Source organism: Rosa chinensis, chromosome 7, assembly GCF_002994745.2.
Source record: "Rosa chinensis cultivar Old Blush chromosome 7, RchiOBHm-V2, whole genome shotgun sequence".
Taxonomy (NCBI): Eukaryota; Viridiplantae; Streptophyta; class Magnoliopsida; order Rosales; family Rosaceae; genus Rosa; species Rosa chinensis.
Genome location: NC_037094.1, coordinates 17,849,361 through 17,870,587, shown reverse-complemented (window position 1 = coordinate 17,870,587; position 21,227 = coordinate 17,849,361). Strand labels below are relative to the sequence as shown.

The window sequence follows — 21,227 nt, the reverse complement described above, 5'->3', positions numbered from 1 at the left end:
AATCAGGAGCATCAAGCATGTGCTTTGCTATAATAAATATTCATGACAGGTTGGATTTAGACATCTAATGATTACCATGCATGTGCATATCCATGCAAGGATTTTAGAGATCGTGATTTTAATATGAGAGAGGTCGATTACAAATTTCACTGTAATTTTTTCTCTTCGATTTCATAGTTCTTTATTTTTAATTTTTTGTTTTTTACTTTTTTTTTTATGATGATGTTAATGTGCCTGGCTTCCTGAGCAGCAGAGGGTTTAGCACCTTTTAGATTTTGAGAAGAGTTGCTCGGGACAAGTCCACTATGATGAAAGCTCTTCGAAGGAATTGGTCTTTTAGGAATAGAACTCTTTTAAGGATAGATACGACCAAACTTCATCCAATGATGTTTACATGATTTTTCTTTCTACTTTCTAGGGGTGGGCATTTTGTACCAAAAATGCGGTTACCGACCCGAACCGCGCTGAAAAAAAGGTTCAGTAACCGCACCGAACAAAAACGATGCTGTTTTATGATCACACCGCACCGAACAGTATAAAAGCGGTTCGGTTGCGGTTTCGGGTAATAAACCGCCCAATTTAAACCGACCCACACCGAATTTATTTTAAATACATTTTATTTATTTATTATTTCTCTATTGATGGAAATGTTGGTTTTCAATATATAAGAAATCCATTTTTGATTAGTTTTTCAGTTTGTAATAAGTTGCTATGTTTGCTTGATGATTGATATATATATATATATATATATATATATATATATATATATATATGTGCGTGTGTGTGTGTAATAAGTTGCTATGGTCTTTCTGCAAGTTGCATGATATTTGCCTATTTGTGTGGACTCTAAATACATTCAAAATTTATTTATGCCTTATTGAAATCGTTAGGTAAAAATAAGCCTGATTTTGGCCCTATTTTTCTAGTTGAAATTAATAAATCGTTCCAAATCGAAACCGACCTGCACCGCACCGAAAAATGGTGTAACCGAAATAATCAGTTCAGCCTTTTTGTAATGTGGTTGCGGTTTGATATATAGGTCAACTGAAAAAAAAAAAACGGTTTGGTTGCGGTTTGAGCCTCAAACCTAACCGAACTGCACCGTGTCCACCCCTACTAATTTCTAAGCAAATTACCACTAATCACAATGTCTCTATTTTGTTTACGGCCTTTTCAATCTAATTAAAAAGACTATTAGGATAAAAGAAATTGATTTTAGTTGAGATATTTTTCACATAACGTTTGGTCGGTTATTATGTGACGATATAATGTTTTCAAAATCAAGGATTCGGGGTTTATTTTGATAAAATATCCAACAAGATTGACTTAACTAGTTGATCAATAATTATTTTCATCTCCATCTTCTAATCAGAGCTACAATCAGATCACACGTCCTGAAAAGACAATAAACAATACTAAAACCATACGTTTAATATCATTAAATTTTGTTTAGTTACTGATAAAGTAAGTTCATAATTTCTCGATCAATAAATTCATATATAAATAGATTCAATTTTCGCTCCAATGCATGCTGTTGCACTTAACCCAAATCCCCTCACATCCATTAAACCTAAACATTTTTCATGACCTCTTAGTTTTGGCAAAGCTCATAAGATCCGCAACCCTAAAGCTCCAAGGCTCCAAGCTTTAAACTCCCGAACACTACAGGACTCTCTCTCTCTCTCTCTCTCTCTCTCTCTCCACTAAACCAAAAAGAGCCCATATTCCCCACCAACACTAGTTATAACTTATAAAAGGTGGATTTATGATTTTCCCGGGAAATTATTAACCGACTTACCTCTCCTTCCCGGGAAAAATCAACAGTAAAAAAAGCTCCCCAGATTCCAAACCCATCAAATCCAACCCATCTCTAACCTCAAAATCTCTCTCTCTCTCTCACACGCACACACAACAGAGCCAAGAGAAGCTCTGATCCTCTATGGACGATCCTATGCTATCTTCTTCTTCTTCTTCTACGCAGCTCAATCAGCCGCCGCCGACGCTTCCGCGTACCCCTATGGCGGTCCAGCCGGAGACGCCGGCCCGGCACATCGAGCGAATGCTGAACGTCAACCACCACCACCGATCGCCGTCGCGGACCATCTACTCCGATAGGTTCATACCCAGCAGATCCGGCTCTAACTTTGGTTTGTTCGACATCAAATCGCCGACGAATTCTCAGTGCGACGAGACCTCCAGCGCCTACACCACGCTCCTACGCGCCGCCCTCTTCGGCCCCGACACCGCCGGCGTGATTCCTCCGGCGACCCCCGATCGGCGGGGGCTGATGAACCCGCCGAACCAGAATATATTCCGGTTCAAGAGCGAGACGCGGCGGTCCATGCACTCGCTGCTGCCGTTTGGGTTTGACGATGACGTGGTCACCGGAGTTCATCATAGTCCGGTGAAGACCCCCAGGAAGGTCCCCAGGTCGCCGTATAAGGTAAAAGCTCTGAGCTTTGAAGATTTGGGCTTTTTCGGATTTGGGCCTTTTCGGGTTTTTATGAATTGCTTGTGGTGTGTTTTGGTTCTTCAGGTTTTGGATGCACCGGCTTTGCAAGACGATTTCTATCTGAATCTGGTGGATTGGTCTTCGCATAATGTATTGGCTGTGGGGTTGGGGAACTGTGTTTATTTGTGGAATGCTTGTAGTAGTAAGGTGAGCTTTTAGCTTTACTGATTTAGATTCTGTGTGCTAGTTTCGGCATTGTTTCACAGCCTTTGAGCTTTCTGTGACTCTTTTGATCATCTGGTTGTTTGCTTCTGGTGGTGTATGTATGAGAGTTTGGAACTTTTAGTCTTACGACCTACATTGCATGCTACTTGCAGGTAACTAAGTTATGCGATTTGGGGACTGATGATAGTGTCTGTTCGGTTGGCTGGGCGCAGCGGGGAACTCATCTTGCTGTGGGAACTGGCAATGGGAAAGTCCAAGTAAGACGTAGTTGCATTTAATCACATCTAATAGACATGTCGTACTGTTAAATGCTTAAACTTGGGATGTGAAAGGACCAAGTTTTTAACTTTAAGATGAAGAATATGGCCTCCAACAACTTCTTGCTTGAAAATACTTATATTAAGCAGAAAATGTGTAAGATTTTTGTTGTTAGGACATATGCTAGATGCCTGGCTGCATATAAAATTCCCTGCCTGGACTCTGTTGTAGTGTTGCCCCTCACACCAACACATCATATCTAATGTCGGTGGTTCATGATGAGATGCTATGGATTAGTATTAACTCATTGTAGGACCAAAGTATTGTTTTAGATACGACTATCAATAGATCATGTTAAAATTCATCTTGACCAGAAACTATCTACAATCAATATGTATTATAGAGAACGAGCTCAGTTAGGTAGGGTACCTCATTTCAGAGGATTGCATCATTTAGTTAAAAAAAGATTTGATCTGATTGAGAAATTGATGTCTCACTCTACAAATCTTAGAGAACAAACAAGATAACATTAGCCTCACAAATTTTGGTCCCATTGTTTACCGTTTACGGAACCTCCAAACCCTGCCCACTATGTGGATACAAGTTAGGAACAATGAGTCCAAACACAATCGGATTTCTGAATTTTGTGCATTTCGTGAGTCTGATCCTCTGTACACGATCTTTAAACTTTACGTCTGGTTATCTGTAAATGGCTACTGTTATCCTTCAGGTGGGAACCAGGTCACAATAATTAGGTTGTATTGTAAATTCATGTGACAGTTGCAGAGTGTTAGTATGTAAGTTGATTATTATGAAGAATTATCCCATGAATTTCATGCCACCACTTTTTTACAAATTTTTTGCACTTGTATATGTGCTGTAGAATAATTGGCTGATCCACTGGTTATCTTCTGTGCAGATTTGGGATGCATCTCGCTGTAAGAGGGTAAGAACTATGGAGGGCCATCGTCTACGTATTGGGGCATTGGCCTGGAGTTCATCCATGTTGTCTTCTGGTAGCCGTGACAAGAGTATTCTTCAACGGGATATACGCGCTCAGGAAGATTTCGTTAGCAAACTTTCTGGACATAAGTCAGAGGTAATAACCTTTTAGCTCATGTTCTGTTTAATTGGACCGAGGCCAATCAAAACTAGTGTACTTTCAGTTTTTCACTTGTTGTCTAATTCTTCCTTCTCCCAATTTGTACTTTCTGTAACATGCCTGTTGTTTTGTATGCTTTCTGTTTAATTTATATTTTGCTTAACCTGAATAGCATTTGACTGTCTTTTAGGTTTGTGGACTGAAGTGGTCTTATGACAACCGTGAGTTGGCATCAGGCGGGAATGATAATAGAGTATGTGATTGCATTTTTTTTTTTTTTTCATTCTTGCGCAACTTCTCTTTGGTGCATTGTAACTAGACCATGCTTTCTTTTTATGACTGATCCCATCCATATACAGCTTTTTGTTTGGAATCAACATTCAACTCAACCCGTGCTGAAATACTGTGAGCATACTGCTGCCGTGAAAGCTATTGCATGGTCCCCCCATCTTCATGGACTTCTTGCATCTGGGGGAGGAACTGCAGACCGATGTATCCGTTTCTGGAATACAACCACTAACTCTCACTTGAGCTGCATGGACACTGGAAGTCAGGTGAACAACTTGCCGCATTATTATTTTTTCTTGTTTACACCTCTTAATTTGGTCTAAGCATGCATGCAGTAGGGAAGCTCTACCTTTTGATTAAATTTGATTGCAAGGGAAGGCCTAAAAAGTTTTGAAACTTGGTAGTTGTCATTCTTCATTTCTTTAGTCAGTAGATATTCTGCCACTCAAATTCGAAATTTTTGAATTTGACCTTTCCCATGTAATGCTAAAGATGAAATGGGTTCCAAGATTCACTACTTGAATCTGATTATGTTGGTTCTGTTTTGCATCCTTTTGGTTGTCTATGTTGGTTGCACAAGGGAATATTACTGGGGAAAAGATGAACATAGCTCATGTTGGATGCACTGCTATTTGTTGAAATGTTCTGTTCATAGAAAAGAATTTATCAGAAATCCTTGCCTCCCTCCCTTTTTTTGTGACAATGCTAAGCTGTACATATGTTCATTGTATGTATGTAGGTTTGCAATCTTGTGTGGTCCAAAAATGTCAATGAGCTCGTCAGCACGCACGGGTACTCCCAAAATCAGATAATAGTTTGGAGATATCCTACGATGTCCAAGGTACAAACATCTCATCTATTTGTGATTCATGCAACCAAGAAATGTCAGTTATCAATTTTAGTTTCTAATTTTAAATTTTCATTTGCTGATGCAGCTGGCAACTCTCACGGGCCATACATATAGAGTTCTTTATCTTGCCATCTCACCTGACGGACAGGTTCTGTATCCGCAATTCTTTCTAATCATAATCCCTCGTCCCTTTCATTCATAATTCTGCAAATTTTTAGGTTTCATTATGCGTATTCTTATCTGTTATATCGTTTATTGTTTCAGACAATTGTCACAGGAGCAGGAGATGAAACACTTAGGTTTTGGAATGTGTTTCCTTCCCCTAAATCTCAGGTACAAGATTCAATAGATGATGAAAAATTTTGATGAAAATTCAATAGTGAAGTGATGAACATTGTCCTAAATTCTAATCACATTCTCGGCAGAAAATAGTACTAAACTACTAATACTGTGAATTAATGTCCTCCAATAAGAAGAAAAGAAAGAATAAAATTGATTTACAAAGACCGCGTTTCATTGGTTGACTTTCTACTGAATTTCAAGCTGAAGATGAATAAAACTCATGTAATTGAATTCCTATTGCAGAATACGGGAAGTGAAATCGGAGCATCATGTCTAGGCAGAACCATCATCAGGTGACCTCCTGCAGGACACTTTACACTAACTCGACAACCTTCAAAGACTTCTCGTACCAGTCAAGAATGGGAACCATATAATGACATGTCATTGGCTTGTTGACATGATAAAAGCGCTGATCAATTGGTCAAACCCCAGATGACCAGAGACTGTTGGGACCTTGAAGGCTATGTCTGGAGGGAAGGGTTTACTGGTCTTGTTCAAGTAGATGATATAGCTTTTTCTGGTTCATATATAAATATATAGAGGGGAGGTGTTATTAATTGTCTCTCACCTGCTCGGTGCTCCCTCGCTTTGTATATTTTTAAGAGCAGAAATTAAATGATAATTTATCCATTGTGATGCAAACAGATTTTCACATTCTTTGTAAATTAATCAATCATCATTCTTTCACTTGTGTGCTCCCACTCATAGGCTCCATCATGCAGTTGAGAAAGTAAAAGAGTAAATCCTTTTTCTTTTTTTCGAGAAATTAAAACTTCATTCACTAAACCAATAAATTAGATTGAGGGTAATGACATCTTTAATTCTCAACTAGTTCAAATGGAGAAGAGAACGAGTAGATCCTTTAACCAAGGCTGAACACGATCAGGAAAAAGGACAATATTTCAAGGAGTGAGGCTATTTGAAAATTACAGAAGACAAAATTTTCATGTCAATTCATAATAAAAATTTTAAATTTTCTTTATTTTCTAAAATATAAATACTGTACACAATACATTTCATAAAGTAGGAGAAAAAGAAAAAAAAAGAATATGATACTGACCAATTATAGTTAAATATTACAATAATTTGGCCAGAAGAATCTGGAATCGGACTGGAGTCACCGGACAGGTATATACATATGCATCAACTTAAGTCCAAACAAAGACTATGAAAACCCAAATGGGACAAATAACTAGGTCTCTATTTACATTTTTGTTCTTACATTAACCAATATGAAGAACCAGAGAAAAATTTTAGTTTGGTTCTTGGGTCTTCCCCAGAAAGCTCTGCTGGGCCCCATATCCAGTTTCATCTGGCTGGGGAAGCTCTTGGGGCCATGGGATGGAGCTCAGTGGTGGGAAGCAACAGCTACAGTCCTCTTGGCATGGTTCTGGCACAAAGTCCTCCTGGTTGCTTGAGGAAGCTGCCTTCTGGTGTCCCCTACCAGACGGTGCTGTTGCATTCCTGAGTGGGCCCCAACATTCAACCTTGTTGAATTCTGGAATGTTGGAGTGAAAGTAAACCCAAACCAAAGCCTCCTCCAATTCTGGGTAACTGTTGAACAGGTTGCCATCTCCATGAATAAAGGCCTTCAAAACCTGTGTAGATATGTGACCTTTCCATTAAGGGTTTGTTTGCCTTTAACAAAAGGCACAGCTATGAAAATTATTATGGACGTGATTCATTAAGGATGTGGTACACCATGGTTGAAATCTATAGCCTAATTTTAAGAATTCAACTAAGAATACCTAAATTTGTTTACCAAACCATGTGGCGGTGCTTCATTCATTCAGTTTTATAACCAGTAATTACATACTTTTAAGAAAGTAGGTCCACTACCATGTGATTTGGCAGGTTAATTAATTACGTAATTAGCATTTTCTTTGACAATAATTGAGTTGACACTCTTGTGTAGCTTTCGGTACTGAACTTTAGGTACTCTATTTACGTGCCAGTTACGGTACCACGAAGCTCTGAGAGAGTGCTAATAACAACTGTTACTGATTTGAAATTAACAATAACAAAGAGAAATGATCACACTATGAAAACTTACAACAGGAAGCTCTTTGCAGAAGATGAAGTATCTCAGCCTTGAAAACAAATCCAAAAGGAAATGACCTCCACTTATATGGCAATGAACATGGAGAGACATCTTGTCCTTTACTTTCCTCCATTCTGCCACAACCTCATCTCTTTGTAATTTGTTGTACCACCCTTGCAACTGCAAATCAATTCCCATTAGTTCTTCCTTCAAATTTATCAATCACAAACTTTGTTTAAGGCTAACACTTACCAATATGAAGTTATAAACTATAAACCATTGCAAAACACAGATACACAACAAAAGCAAAAGGCATAACAACAAAACTTGAAGAGTAATATATTACAACTGAAGACATGTGATTGAGTATCTAGAGAAAACCCCATAAAAATATTTAAATATAAGGATCTGGGCATATGGGTTTTGCTTAAACCAAAAAAAAAAGGCATGTTGGAATATTGGTTTTGCAGATCTGGATTACCTGAGAATTGTTTATAGTCTGTGAGATGGCCAGAGTGAGCTTTGAGGTTACATCACTATGAGTAAGTGTGTAAGTCCTTGGAAGATTCCCAGGATGTTTCTTTTCATCCACTCCTAAGAACAGAACCTTTAGCTTTGATGCTTCAAATATGGCTGGCCCAAATATCCTTGCAACCTAATGAATCGAACCCACAAATCAATACCAAATTCTTGTTCATAATCACTAAAAACAGAAACCCAACTTATTGTAAAATTAGTGAGAAAAAAAAGGAAGAGACAGAGTTACATACAGGAACTAACGCTTGGTTCCTCTTTTTCGGTATTCTTCTATGGTAAAACAGAGAGCTTTTGGGGTCAGATAAAGAGAGTGAAGGTTTAAACTCTGAAGGAAGCAAAGAAGCAGCAGCAAGAGTACTCATCTCCGAGTACCCAATTTTCTACACAAAATTGAAAATTGCGTATTCACTGCTTAAATAAGCTTTTACTGTACATATAACTGATAGAAGGAAAAGAAGGAAAGGAAGCTCCTGAAATCTTGGGTGCTTTGCTAGTTTTGCTTCTTCTTTTGCTTTGGGAATAACTTGCGGGTTGTGGCTTTAAGTGCCAACTACGAGAAGAGGACCTTTGCTTTGCTTGTGAGCTTGGCATTTGAAACGTTGAAGATTTTGATTGTGAGAGACGTGTCGATTAGGAAATTATGGCGGTTGATCTAACAGTTGCGTCCTCACTAGACTCTTCATTATTGGACCGTAAATTGTTCCAAATGATTTGCTATCGTATTGTACCGACTCAACTGTTACATTTGGACTCCTTTGGAGCATTCTGTCAGCTCCCCATATTTCCCACGCGCAATTTCCTGAACCACCAAGTGGGTTGTTAATGGGTCGTGTCAGATCAAGATATTTATCATGTCACAAAATATAAATACAAACTCAAACCCAACTCATTTAATAATCGTGTCAAAAATTTAAATCCAAACCCAAACTATTTATTAAACGGGTTATCCGTTTCCGACTCGCTTAACGCATTTAACAAATATGTCGTATCGTTTTAGACAAAATGACTCATTTAAGGGTTACATATTTAACTAAAAAAAATGCATAAATTGATTAAATTCACTAAAAACTCTACAAGACAAAGAATATAAATCATTATATATATCTATATATATATATTCATAAATAATTAAATCCAATAATTATAAGGCAAAATATTTCAAATTGTCTAATCATATGATCAAATATTCCCAACGTCCAAAATTTTAAGAAGTATAACATAATCGGGTTATAAGGGTTCATTTCTTGTTGGCGGGTTGACCCGTGGCAAACCCATTTATTAAATGGGTTATGGCGGGTTGACCCACGACCGAACCACTTTTTAATCGTGCGGGTTCAACCTTTTTATTTCGTGAGAGTTTCGAGTTGTGTTATCTGGTCGTGTCGGAATTGACAGCCCTACCAGCAAGTCCACAGACCTTCAACAAATTGGAAGCCCACATATAACTCCACATGTTTTCCCAATAATATTCACCTAGTTAGTAACTAATCAAAAAAATTATGATTAACCACTCTTTGATGTAAATTCAAAGAAAATAAACAAAACTATTATTTCCATCATTGGATTTATATCTAATGGTGATTGAGTATAATTTCTTTGCTCAGTTACTGACTAGCTAAACAGCACTATATGTCTTTTTTTTATTTTTTAATAACATGAGGCAGTAAGGAGGTTTTTTACTTCTCTTCTCCCTTGTTTTGAACTATATATATATAGACACACACAAAAACACAAACCCAGTCCTTCTCTGAATCTCTGCTAAGGAGGTCTTTAAATATTAAGATTTCCTTGATAGGCCCACTTTTCAATCGCAGATCCACATATCGATTGTTCAGTTTTTGGGTTCTAATGTATAGATCACTTCTGCAAATTGTCAAATTGATGATCATTAAGGTATCAAATTAGATTAAATTAATGAACGAACCGAATCTGTTCAACCTAAATCGTTAATGTTCATATATAATTGTAAATCACAGTTTTGAATGCCTTAATGATTATCAATTTAGCTGAAAATTTGTAGAGATGATCTGCTCATACATACCTAAAAACTGAACGGTCGAGATGTGGATATGCGATCAAAAACTGGGTCTATCAAGGAAATCCTTAGATATTAATATATATATATAGAGAGAGAGAGAGAGAGAGAGAGAGAGAGAGAGAGAGAGAGAGAGAGAGAGAGAGAGAATCATGTGTTCATAATTCAGACTAATATATTAGTTTACACGGTAATATGTTTGTGTTTATATTTAATTGATTCAGTGGATTATCAAGCTCAAATGCCGATTGTATAGTGAACGAGACCACCACTTAATTCTACCGCATGGTAATTTAGGACTATATGGTGGCTGATCATGGATCGGTTGAGGTCATATCATTTTCTTTGGGTTGTTTGAAATTTGGTAGGGACACAAACCATACTATTGCACGGACATCTTCCAAAATGTTTATAGTTTTTACTATTTTACATTGTAAACATGTTTTGAATTGTTGAGATTTGAGAATGCAGTTTTAAATACACATCTCTAACTACTTAATACACACTCCCTACTCAATATACCACCCATTTTAAGAGCATCTTTAGCAATGCTAGCTATTTTTGAATCAAATTTTAGCTAAAGTAGCTAAAAAGTTATTTTAGCCAGCCACTTTAGAATTACGTCTGCATCAATGCTCTCTATTTTAGCTAGTTTTGAATTTATATTATTTTTTAAATGAATATTAAATAGTTTAAATTTATTTATAAATTACATAAAATAACTTAAAATGAATGTTTTAAATTATAGAGAGCCTCATCCCGCTCTCTATATTTAGGAGCGAGATAGCTAAAAGTTATAATAGAGAACCACCTAGGAGTCTGGTGCAGATGCTAAAATAGATAAAAAGTTAAACATGCTCTCCAAAATAGCTAAGGAGCCAAAATAAAGAGTCTGTTAAAGATGCTCTAAGGGGGGTGTATTTATTTAAGAGTCTACAAGATTTTTTTTTGTATTTTGAAAGTCTATGGGTATTCAATTGAGATTTTAAATAATCCTTTAAAATCTTGATGTATTCAATTAAGATTTAGAATTATCCATTCAAATATGCAGATATTCAAAAGTATACGGATTTTTAAGAATTTCATTAAGTGCTAGATTTTGAAGGATTTTATAGTGCTTTTTATACATATCAAAACTCAAAAACAATCCAACCACTTCTCAAGAGATTTTGATGGATTCTTTCTCACTCAAAAAATGAAGCTCCTCACCACAAAAAAAAAAAAAAAAAAAGCAGCTCTCAATAGGTGACACTCATCCATTTTATCTTAGACCTATCTTCCCACTATCCTCCTCTGCCTCTACCTCTGCTTTCATCTAATCATTTTTTTTATTATCACTATAGCCCTGGAAACCTTAATCCTTCTAGCCAATTAAGCTCACTTTCAATGGTATTGTTAAGATGACACATACACACATGTTTCTTTTGTAAATTAGATATGAAATAAATTATGTCATTAGTTTACTACTATATTTTTTGTGTAACATTTTAGCTGATTAGTTTTCTCTTATTATTCATATATCATTACACACAACATAAAGAATGGTAGATTGCCATATACATATATATATATATATATACACACACACACACACTTTTTGTCATTCATATAGCATTATAGTTGGATCTAGGGCTGCACACGGATTGGGTTGGATCGGTTTTGACTCCAAACCATCTCTATGCCAAAGTGATCAGCGGTTTAGGCATTTTGGAAAACCGGTCATAAAAAAGAAGAAGCTCAATCCAATCCAACTATAGATGGTTTGGTTTGGTCGGTTAGGTGGTTTTCACCTATATAATATTAACATGCTATTTATGAAAAAATTAATGGTAAAAATTCAATCTCAAGAATTGAAATTGTGTTAAATTATCTAAATTTAAAATTCAATAATTAAAATCCAAAACATATAGTCCAAAACTACAACCTAAATTAGATTCAAAGTGATTCACTTATTTAATGACTTAGCCATCAATACTAGCTTAATATGATAGTATTAAAGATCAGAGAATGAGAGATTGAGAGAACAGAGATGTGATATGAAAAGATCAAAAAAATCGTAGCGATTATATACTAAGGTTTTAGGCCTTTGAGAAGAAAAAAAAATTAACCTAACAAAAATATCATAAGCACTACTAAAATCAAAACAAAAACCAATAAATCAATCCATAAGAATCAATCATAGTCCATATAGAATTTAAACAATCCGTGGATTAAGTAAATCCATGAATTATAAAAACTCAAACAAAATCTTTTAAAATACGAATTGAATTCACCCTCGTAAATACACATTCGGCGATCGATCTCTGCTGATGTTTTTTGGCCGACAGCTTCAGATTGATGGCGGTGTGGGATGTGAGGATCTGGATCAGGGATGGCTTTTGCTGTGGTGGCACATGCTTATGGCGGCGTAGCTCGTGGCAGTTTGGGTCGCAGATAGTGAGTGGCCATGGTGGCGTGGACTGTGGCGATGCAAGGCATGGTGATGCAAGTCATGGGTCAACGGAGCATGGCCGAACTGGTGCGTACGGCCGGGGGGGGGGGGGGGGGGAATGACGATGGTGGACTAGCCCAAACCAAGCTTGATGGGCTTGCGTGGATTTTCTTTGGTGGATGCCCTCTTGGCCCTAGTCCATTAGTTATGTTTTATTGTAGTCTTTTACAATAATTTCCTTTTAGGAATCTAATGCACGTTTGTGCACTCTATGTATCTCTAGCGCCTATGGAGTAATACCAAAGGAGGATCTCCGCTATGTCTACGTACATGACATGTCTAATGAGTGAGTCTATTTCTATGTACCATTGTGGGTACTACCACTATCTTCTTGTCTGTCTGTAGATGACAGCGGAATTGTTTGTAACGGCCTATTCTGGCTTTAGAAATATATTGACACCCCCCCTATGGGTTTGGGTTTGATTCAAAAAAAATAAAAAATACACAACCCAAAGTACCTAAAATATCTTAGGGGGTGTATTCATTTAAGTGTCTACAAGATTTTTTTGTATTTTGAAAGTCTATGGGTATTCAATTGAGATTTTAAACAATCCTTTAAAATCTTGATGTATTCAATTAAGATTTAAAATTATCTATTCAAATATGCAGATATTCAAAAGTATACGGATTTTGAAGGATTTTATTAAATGCTGGATTTTGAAGGATTTTATAGTGCTTTTTATACATATCAAAACTCAAAAACAATCCAATCACTTCCCAAGAGATTTTGATAGATTCTTTCTCACTCAAAAAAATGAAGAAGCTCTTCACCAAAAAAAAATTAAAAAATAAAAAGGAAAAGAAGAAGCAGCTCTCAATAAGTGACACTCATCCATTTTATCTTAGACCTATCTTCCCACTATCCTCCTCTGACTCTGCCTCTACTTTTTTTTTTTTGAGAAGGAAAAAAATTTCATTAATCCAAGAGATTACAACGATAGGGATGACTCCGTAAAATCTCAACTACTCTAACTAAAGAAGAGGACCTACTCATACCCTTAATGTTAAACTAGCTGTTACAAATACCATGAGCCGATAAGGGCCCAACTCTCACCACAATCGCCCTTTCTTCCGGGCTACAGACACTCAACTTATCACAGGAGTCCCGATACATCCTTATAGCCAACCTCAAGAAGAGACTATCCCCTTCCAACTCCATATACCAAAACCGCTAGTATATGAGTAGGGGCATCTCCCCATTACATTGAAAATAAGAAAACATCGACATTAAAACAACTAGTCCTTGGAGATGACACCATAACAATGGCACAACCAAAAAACCAAAACAACCAAACCCTCGCTCAATTTAGGAAGGACTTATTAGACCTAACCGAAAAATGAAAAGTAAAAACCAATAAAGAATAATAATAGACTGCCAGGAACCGCTTTCCTGTCCCTCAAAGTTGACTCAAGCTTCCGGGGAACAGCCAAAGGAAGTCAGGAGCTTGCAAGGTTGGTTGTCTCGAATCCAAATCTCCGGTATCTAGCCCAAGGATAGAGCCAACACCAACCCCAACCCAGACAAAAATCCCACCATGCCTTCCAGTAGCCACCAAACCCATATTCAACCCCAAAGGAGGCCAATGTTGGCATCAACCAACACTAACACAGGCCTAAAGAATGTAGAACATCATACCACCTGGCTAAACCACTCCTCCCCTAATTTCTCTCGCTACTATACTTCTCTAGGACGGCAACCATCTCTGCCAAAATCCCTCCCACATACCGACCATATAATAACGCTTCTTGCAGCCCCGTCGAGAAGAACAAACCTTGTTGTTCCATCATTGTCGTTTCAGCCCACCACCAAGCGCGGAACAACTGTGTCGTCGCCTCCAAGTTATGGAACCCAAATCGACCAAGTTGTCTTCCGCCATCGTGGAGCCCCCTTGCATCTGCAACAAAACCCCGTTCCACCATTGCAACCATCTCAGAGAGAGAAAAGGACTTCCACTGCAGCTTCAAACCACCCGCCGAAAACCAAACACAAACCCGTCCGGCCACACCGGTTAAACACCGATGAGGATGGGAGCCACCGTCAGTGAAAGGGCACCGCCGGACAGGCACCACAACCTCCTTTGTTTCTCCCAACCCTAATTCTCTCCTATTTTTGCAATAGTTTGGATCCACCCATGATTACAATTTCCTTTGCCTCTGTTCTCATCTAATAATTTTTTTATTTTATCACTGTAGCTTTAGAAGCCTTAATCCTTCTAGCTAATTAAGCTCACTTTCAATGGTATTGTTAAGATGATACATACACACATGCATGTTTCTTTTTTTTTTAATCAAACCCGAAGCTGGGTGCCGATATATATACATATATTCATCTAAAGCCAGAATAGGCCGTTACATACATACATGTTTTTTTTGTAAATTAGATATGAAATAAATTATATCATTAGTTTACTACTTTATTTTTTGTGTAACATTTAAACAGTCCGTGGATTAAGTAAATCCATGGATTATAAAATCTCAAACAAAATTTTTTAAAATCTGAATTGAATACACCCCCCCTTAGTCTCAAAAACCATAATATCCTATTATTTGACTATATTAAGGCTACTATTTAATAAGATTAGTATATTGACGTTTTGTAAATGACCATATTGATTATTTAGGTTAGATATTGGGAAATCCATAAATATTTATTATTGTTCCCTTCAAATAGGGGCCTAGAAATAGGTTTTGTATTATTTTGAGTTCTCATCCACTAAACACCATGTTGATTAAGTATAACATTTTGAGTTGAACATTAACCAAAACTATATCAATAGTTTCTCCATCATGGCAAAACTACGAAGTTAACAATGGAGGGCCAAACAAATAACTATTACAAAGTTTTCTACTTGTGATGTTTTATATTAGATAATAGATTAACTGATCATAATTTGTAGAACAAAAAAAAAAAGGAAATTAACAAAAAAATGGGAGTGAGCAATCTGATTTAAAAAAATTTGATTCCAATGGTTCTAAAATTCTAAATTATATGGTTTCTCTCCCCATTTAGTTACAATCTATTTAAGAAAAATTTAAATTAGAAAGTTTCAAACTTTATTCTTGTGTTATATGGGGAGACCATGTATAGATTTTTTTTGAACGAAAATAGGTCAGCCCTTTCATTAGATTCAGAGAGGAGTACAAAAACGAAACACCCCTATGGGGTCGACAGAAAGCAATCGTTCCTTAGAACCACAAAAACCCTATTCTAAACGAATAACGTCCCAGATAGTCTCGAGTACACCCACCTTTTAGGAAATCCACGTACCATTATTCTAACAAATACCAGAAACATTGAAGCAGGCATAAAATGTAACAACTAAGGCACTGGTTTTTTGAGACCCAAAAAACAAAATCAAAATAAACTACTTGTAGAAAGTGATTCCTCACCTTCTACCTTTCCCTCTACAACCGGAGATTCCACAAGTGGAATAGACTCACCCTCCCCTACTTGCATTGTTCCTTGCACATTAACATCCTCATCAGCTGATGCTTCCACATTTGAATCAAAACTCAAAGCCTTTCCCCGCCTCTTATACTTGCGGATCTTCTTCTCCTCCTGTTTCTCTTTAGCTTTAACCTTATTTTTACTTCCCTTAGGACACCCAATCTTCTTCTTCTTATTTTAGCCCGAACTTCATCAATATCATTTTCTGTGTAAACAAGATTTGTTCTTCTATCCCACTGAAAAAAAAAAAAAAAAAAACATAGTATATATGATATATGAAGATTATATTCATCAAACCATGAAATAAAGTATATTATGGTATTGGAAGCTGCTCAAATACCTTAGTAGCAAACTCCAAATTCGTGTCTTCCACTATCTCCTTCATGTAACGCATGATCCAATAACCATAACTCTTGCTACCATTTTGCTCAGGAATGCCTTGAAGATAACATAAGGCATCATATCAAAAGAACTACTTACTATGTAAAACATTAAGAGGCTGGGATACTTCAAATCCCTCTATCAACTTACAGCAAGATTTTTCCACTAGATTAATTTCCTCCCTTTCCTATTCTTGTTCGCATTACAGATTTTAATGGAGCTTCAAAATGAATAGCAAAACACCAACTTAAGTAAAGCATTTATATAATGTATCCTTAACATCAAGTACCGATCAACTTATATAGTGGAAAAGAAACGTACTTATCCAAAATTGTTTTTCTTTCACCAGTTATGAGGCGCCTCTTTAACGGATCCATGAAGTAAATGATCTCTTCATCGGGATTCACAACAGACAACATCCAATGAGAACTATGCCACAACAAAACTCATTTTCAGTTTAAGATAGTTTATATAAAGTAAATACCTAGAAGCAATATAACATAACAATCTCATTGTTGTAATCCAGTTTACATACCTTGAGTTATACGACACCAAATAAATCTGGCCAGGCTTTCCATTTTGGAACCGATTAGACAAAGACCGAGCTCGTTCAATAGGATTTCCACAGCCAAGTGCACCTGTATGATCAGGATCGACAAAGGCTACCATGTCAGTCATCTTAGACCTCTTCAAAACATCATGAAGGGAGCTACATAAACATTTTAAATTCATAATATTAACACTGATTCACATAACATAAATCATAAACATGTAAACAACAATGCAGCTACCTACAATATATTGATTACCTCATAAACAAATAAACATCATGATTGTTCCAATTGAATGATAAACAATTGCTAGCTAGTTTTAATGTATTTACCTCATGAAAAAAATAATGCAACCTCCTGATAGTTCCAACATGTTTGGCATGGCATAGATGTCACTTCTAAAGACAGCAGCTTTCCTTCGATGACCAAAAATTTCAGTATCAAAAGAGGTGTGGATGGTGGTCCCATCTCGCAGTTCATGGTTGGCCCAAATGCACAGGGCACTTACAGCCACTAGGAGATTTGGTGGCAGGTATTGCAAATCTTTAATTATCTTCAAACATATCCATTGTTGTCCTCTTCTGATTTTTACGCTTTAGTTTTTTCTGTTGTTTCAAAAAATAAGTTAGTATAAACTGCCATATCACATTATAGTTTTGTTGTCCAAGTGACATCCATTTTGAAGTAAATACTAACAAATTGAGTTACCTTGGCATCTGCTGCAAGGGTAATGACTAGGTTCTTTGGCCAAGCAACACAAGTCCCAATGGCATCCTTAACCGTCACTATCTCATCTTTTATGGGAAATGGTAGCAAAGCTTCATGAACCAACGTCCGAATGATAGAGACGTGTACATTTTCCTCTCCCAATGAAATGCCATGGATAGTTTGCTTGTTGGTCTCAAGGTTGACACTTATATCTTTAACTTGAAAAAAGATAAATGAGGAAAGATTGTAGGGTAGATCAAATAATCTCACCTTCTTGTTTGTTTCTTGAAGCTCTCCGGCAAGACTGAATTCGTTAAGTATCAAATAGACCTGCATACAAGAACATGTTAAGATATATCGGATGACCAATAATTTGGGCTGAAAGGTTTAAATATTCGCATGATAAATTGGTAATGTCAGAAAGAACTTGTACCAACTTAATGATTATAATATAAGGCAACCTACCTTTTCTCTGTGCCTCATTTATTAGACATGTAGCAAAGTATTTTGATTCGGATTGTACATATATACTATGGTGTGCATGGAAGTAAATATACACATGTTGTCTAGCAAAAGTTGGACAGCAGTATTGTACTGGTTCTATAATACATGCCAAAGAGATCAAACAACCTGCATATCTATTAGAATATAGAAAAAATAGCTATTTACTTAATAAAGAACTGGAGAAATAAAGGGGATGATCAAAGACCAATCTATAAGGTGATTGAATAGCAAAAGAAAAGGCAACTAACAACTTCCAAACCCATTTTGTATGATTTTTTTTTTGTTTATTATTAAATTAACCATTTATGCAAATTAGCTAGTTAGGTCGATATATGAAATTTATGATACCAGTCTACCAGATCCCACCAGAATATATAATTAATTAACATGCATGAATAAAATACAAACCCCAAATATTTTGGGCAGAAACTAGTTTTAAAATGCATCACAGAGATCAACATAGGAAAATATGTACCATATAAATCATAAATTATATGGTACTGTTAATTTAAAACAAAAATATTACCAGTTGATATAAAGAAATGGAGTAGGAGTAGTAGTAGAGTAGTGCACGTACTTGTTAGTACTAATAGAAGAAGATCGAAGAAGAACTATGATGAGGATGCTGATTATGACCAATACCAGATCTCACTTTGGGCTGACTAATAAGCCTTTCATTGTGGATAATCTGAATTGACAGAAAACAATAAAAATTAATCCAAAGTGAATGAACATATACACATTCTTCCACAAACACAGCATTACAAAACACTGAAATCCACGTTGCAGTAATAGTCACTGCTGAGTTTCACCATCAACCCACATAAAGAAACCAAAATACACAATAACTAATACATGAGGAAGCATGTGATGCATAAAAACAACCAACCTGACAGTCGAGTAATGCATGTGATGCATAAAGACAAGCAGGACAGAAAATACATATAAAGCAAAATCTGCAATTATTCCATGCCCACCCATATATTTTTTTTCTTTATCTCTTCCATAATAACTATGTTGAGTAACAGTCTCTCTAATAGAACAAATTCACACATGCCTTCAAGGCCGTCATATCTTTCAAAGGGAGAGAGAGAGAACAAGAGGACATCGGCCATCATGCAAGCAAGAGACTAGGCAAAAATTTCCTTGTAGACTCTGTGACCACAGTTATGGCTGCACTAAACATGATCTTACCTCAAGAGACTCGGTGTTATAAAAGAAATGCCAAGTACATGCGCAAAATGCTCCACCAAGAAGGGGAACCTGCACCAACCCAATTCAATCACAAAAACTTCAATTAAGAAGACACAGACATTGAAATAGTACTAAAACTAGAAAGCAAGGTCAAAATCCACAATCTAATTGCAATTCAAAAAGACCATTGAATGACACCATTTCAAAGCACAGCTGAATACGATCAAAGATTTGATGGGGGACCTAAATATGATGTCCACTATGTTGTTCCAACAAGTGATTTCCCAGCATTGAAATTGCTTTTACTTTTGGCTGGAGCAGGATGATGCAAGTTGTTAAAATTATTTTATTTTCAGTTTCTTAACAAAATAGAAAAGGCCAAATGACAAGCACTCCCAATCATGGATTCTCATTAATATGTGAGCAAAATCTAATACTCACGATCGAACTCCGGCGAGTATATTAAACTCTTAATGGCTACATTACCAACAGTTCATGCTCTCCACAACTCAATTATCAAAACTTAATCAAGTTTGCCTGACAATCAAAACAGTTCATACATTACCAACAATCATACTGTTGACAAATTCTAATTGAAATCCAACCCAGCAACTAAACACAATCACCTACACTATAAACACAATTACCTGAAAATCAACCGAGCAACTAAATTTATAATGATATACTCTAATGACCAGATAAAACTTTTTCGACTTTTGCATTGGCGCAAGTAGAGAGGAACTTCATATACATCGGAGGTTTCCCATTCATCAGTGAAAGGATAGCAGCTGGAATACCCCACAAAGATTCCCCAGAAAAGCATAGACACTTACTCTATATGATTGTCTAAAAGGAACAACTCAAACCTAGATTTATAATGAAATCAATTGGAATCATACCTTCAAATGGCCTGCTGCGAATTGAACTCCAATACCTTCAAATTGACTGCTACGAATCGAAATCACTACCAGATTTCAAGCCAAATCACTACCAGATTTCAAGCCAAATCACTACTAGAAGCCTATAACTTATCTTCACTGCTTTACTAGACCAAACTTCATTAAAGGAACAAAATTTTAGTGAAAGAAGTACGAGCTTTTAGATGAAGACCCCAAATTCAAAATTAGAATACGCAAATCATTTACAAATTCATCTATTGAATACTCATCTCTTCGTGAGTGGAGAAAACACCAAGCAACTGAGACCTTGCAAATAGATATAGAAATAGAGGAAAAAGTGAAAGAATGAGAGAGAGATTGAATACCCATCTCTTCGTGAGTGGAGAAGTCGCAGTGATCCGTGGGCTTGCCCTTGAACTTTCCTCTTCGTATTCTGGATTAAAGAAATAACAGCCTCCGCCTGAATCACTTGTGCTGCTACCCAATGCAATCGCCTAGCTAGGCAAAGTGAGATGAACACTTAAATCGAGAAAACCCTAAATACCCAATCCAACAAAAACCTTAAATCTATTAACACTTAACCAAGGGGATTACCAGTGATAGATGCGAACTCAGACTAAGACCAAGATACAGATTGAGATTGAGTCCAACATCGTTTGGCTGGAATAGGGTTTTCTATTTTGCGAGGTGAGATGGTTGAGATTATTCTGGGTTTTCAGTTTCCATGTCGGATTCGAAGAAATTGATGTTGGATTGGGTCTTCAGTTCGAAGATTTCTGTTGGGTGCGAGAAAGAAAGCGAGAGCAAGAGAGGATGGGTTTGAGAGTGAGAGCTAGGCCTCATCTCGGGCTTGGGCCGGGCCTTACTCCATTTTTAAATAGTAGCGGGCCGGGCCGGGCTTTATTGTAAATTGAAGGATCC

General features: G+C 36.7%; 2 protein-coding genes and 1 long non-coding RNA gene across 9 annotated transcripts; 1 reads left to right on the top strand and 2 right to left on the bottom strand.

Annotated features, from left to right (window-relative positions):
• The first annotated feature begins 1,705 nt into the window (after positions 1–1,705).
• On the top strand, positions 1,706–6,204 carry LOC112176609 (protein FIZZY-RELATED 2). Its single transcript, XM_024314621.2, has 10 exons — positions 1,706–2,443; positions 2,537–2,659; positions 2,830–2,934; positions 3,855–4,034; positions 4,228–4,290; positions 4,397–4,591; positions 5,065–5,166; positions 5,261–5,323; positions 5,440–5,508; positions 5,761–6,204. The coding sequence occupies exons 1-10, from the start codon at positions 1,940–1,942 to the stop codon at positions 5,812–5,814; spliced, it is 1,458 nt and encodes a 485-aa protein (XP_024170389.1). The 5' UTR covers positions 1,706–1,939; the 3' UTR covers positions 5,815–6,204.
• A 337-nt stretch (positions 6,205–6,541) lies between these two features.
• On the bottom strand, positions 6,542–8,705 carry LOC112176610 (protein STAY-GREEN homolog, chloroplastic). The gene is made up of 4 exons (XM_024314622.2): positions 8,329–8,705; positions 8,040–8,213; positions 7,571–7,738; positions 6,542–7,115 (listed from the first exon to the last, which is right to left on the bottom strand). The coding sequence occupies exons 1-4, from the start codon at positions 8,455–8,457 to the stop codon at positions 6,771–6,773; spliced, it is 816 nt and encodes a 271-aa protein (XP_024170390.1). The 5' UTR covers positions 8,458–8,705; the 3' UTR covers positions 6,542–6,770.
• Positions 8,706–15,854: 7,149 nt separating this feature from the next.
• Positions 15,855–21,030, bottom strand: LOC112176033. Of its 7 annotated transcripts, none has more exons than XR_005804090.1 (11): positions 20,901–21,007; positions 20,307–20,800; positions 19,408–19,476; positions 18,791–18,901; positions 17,710–18,039; positions 17,334–17,606; positions 16,986–17,088; positions 16,772–16,879; positions 16,601–16,670; positions 16,410–16,507; positions 15,855–16,305 (listed from the first exon to the last, which is right to left on the bottom strand). It is a non-coding gene; the product is annotated as an uncharacterized LOC112176033 (long non-coding RNA). The 7 variants fall into 7 exon arrangements; XR_002926753.2 differs by having other exon boundaries at positions 16,410–16,670; positions 20,307–20,462; positions 20,672–20,800; XR_005804093.1 differs by having other exon boundaries at positions 16,410–16,670; positions 20,307–20,355; positions 20,672–20,800.
• Positions 21,031–21,227: the final 197 nt, after the last annotated feature.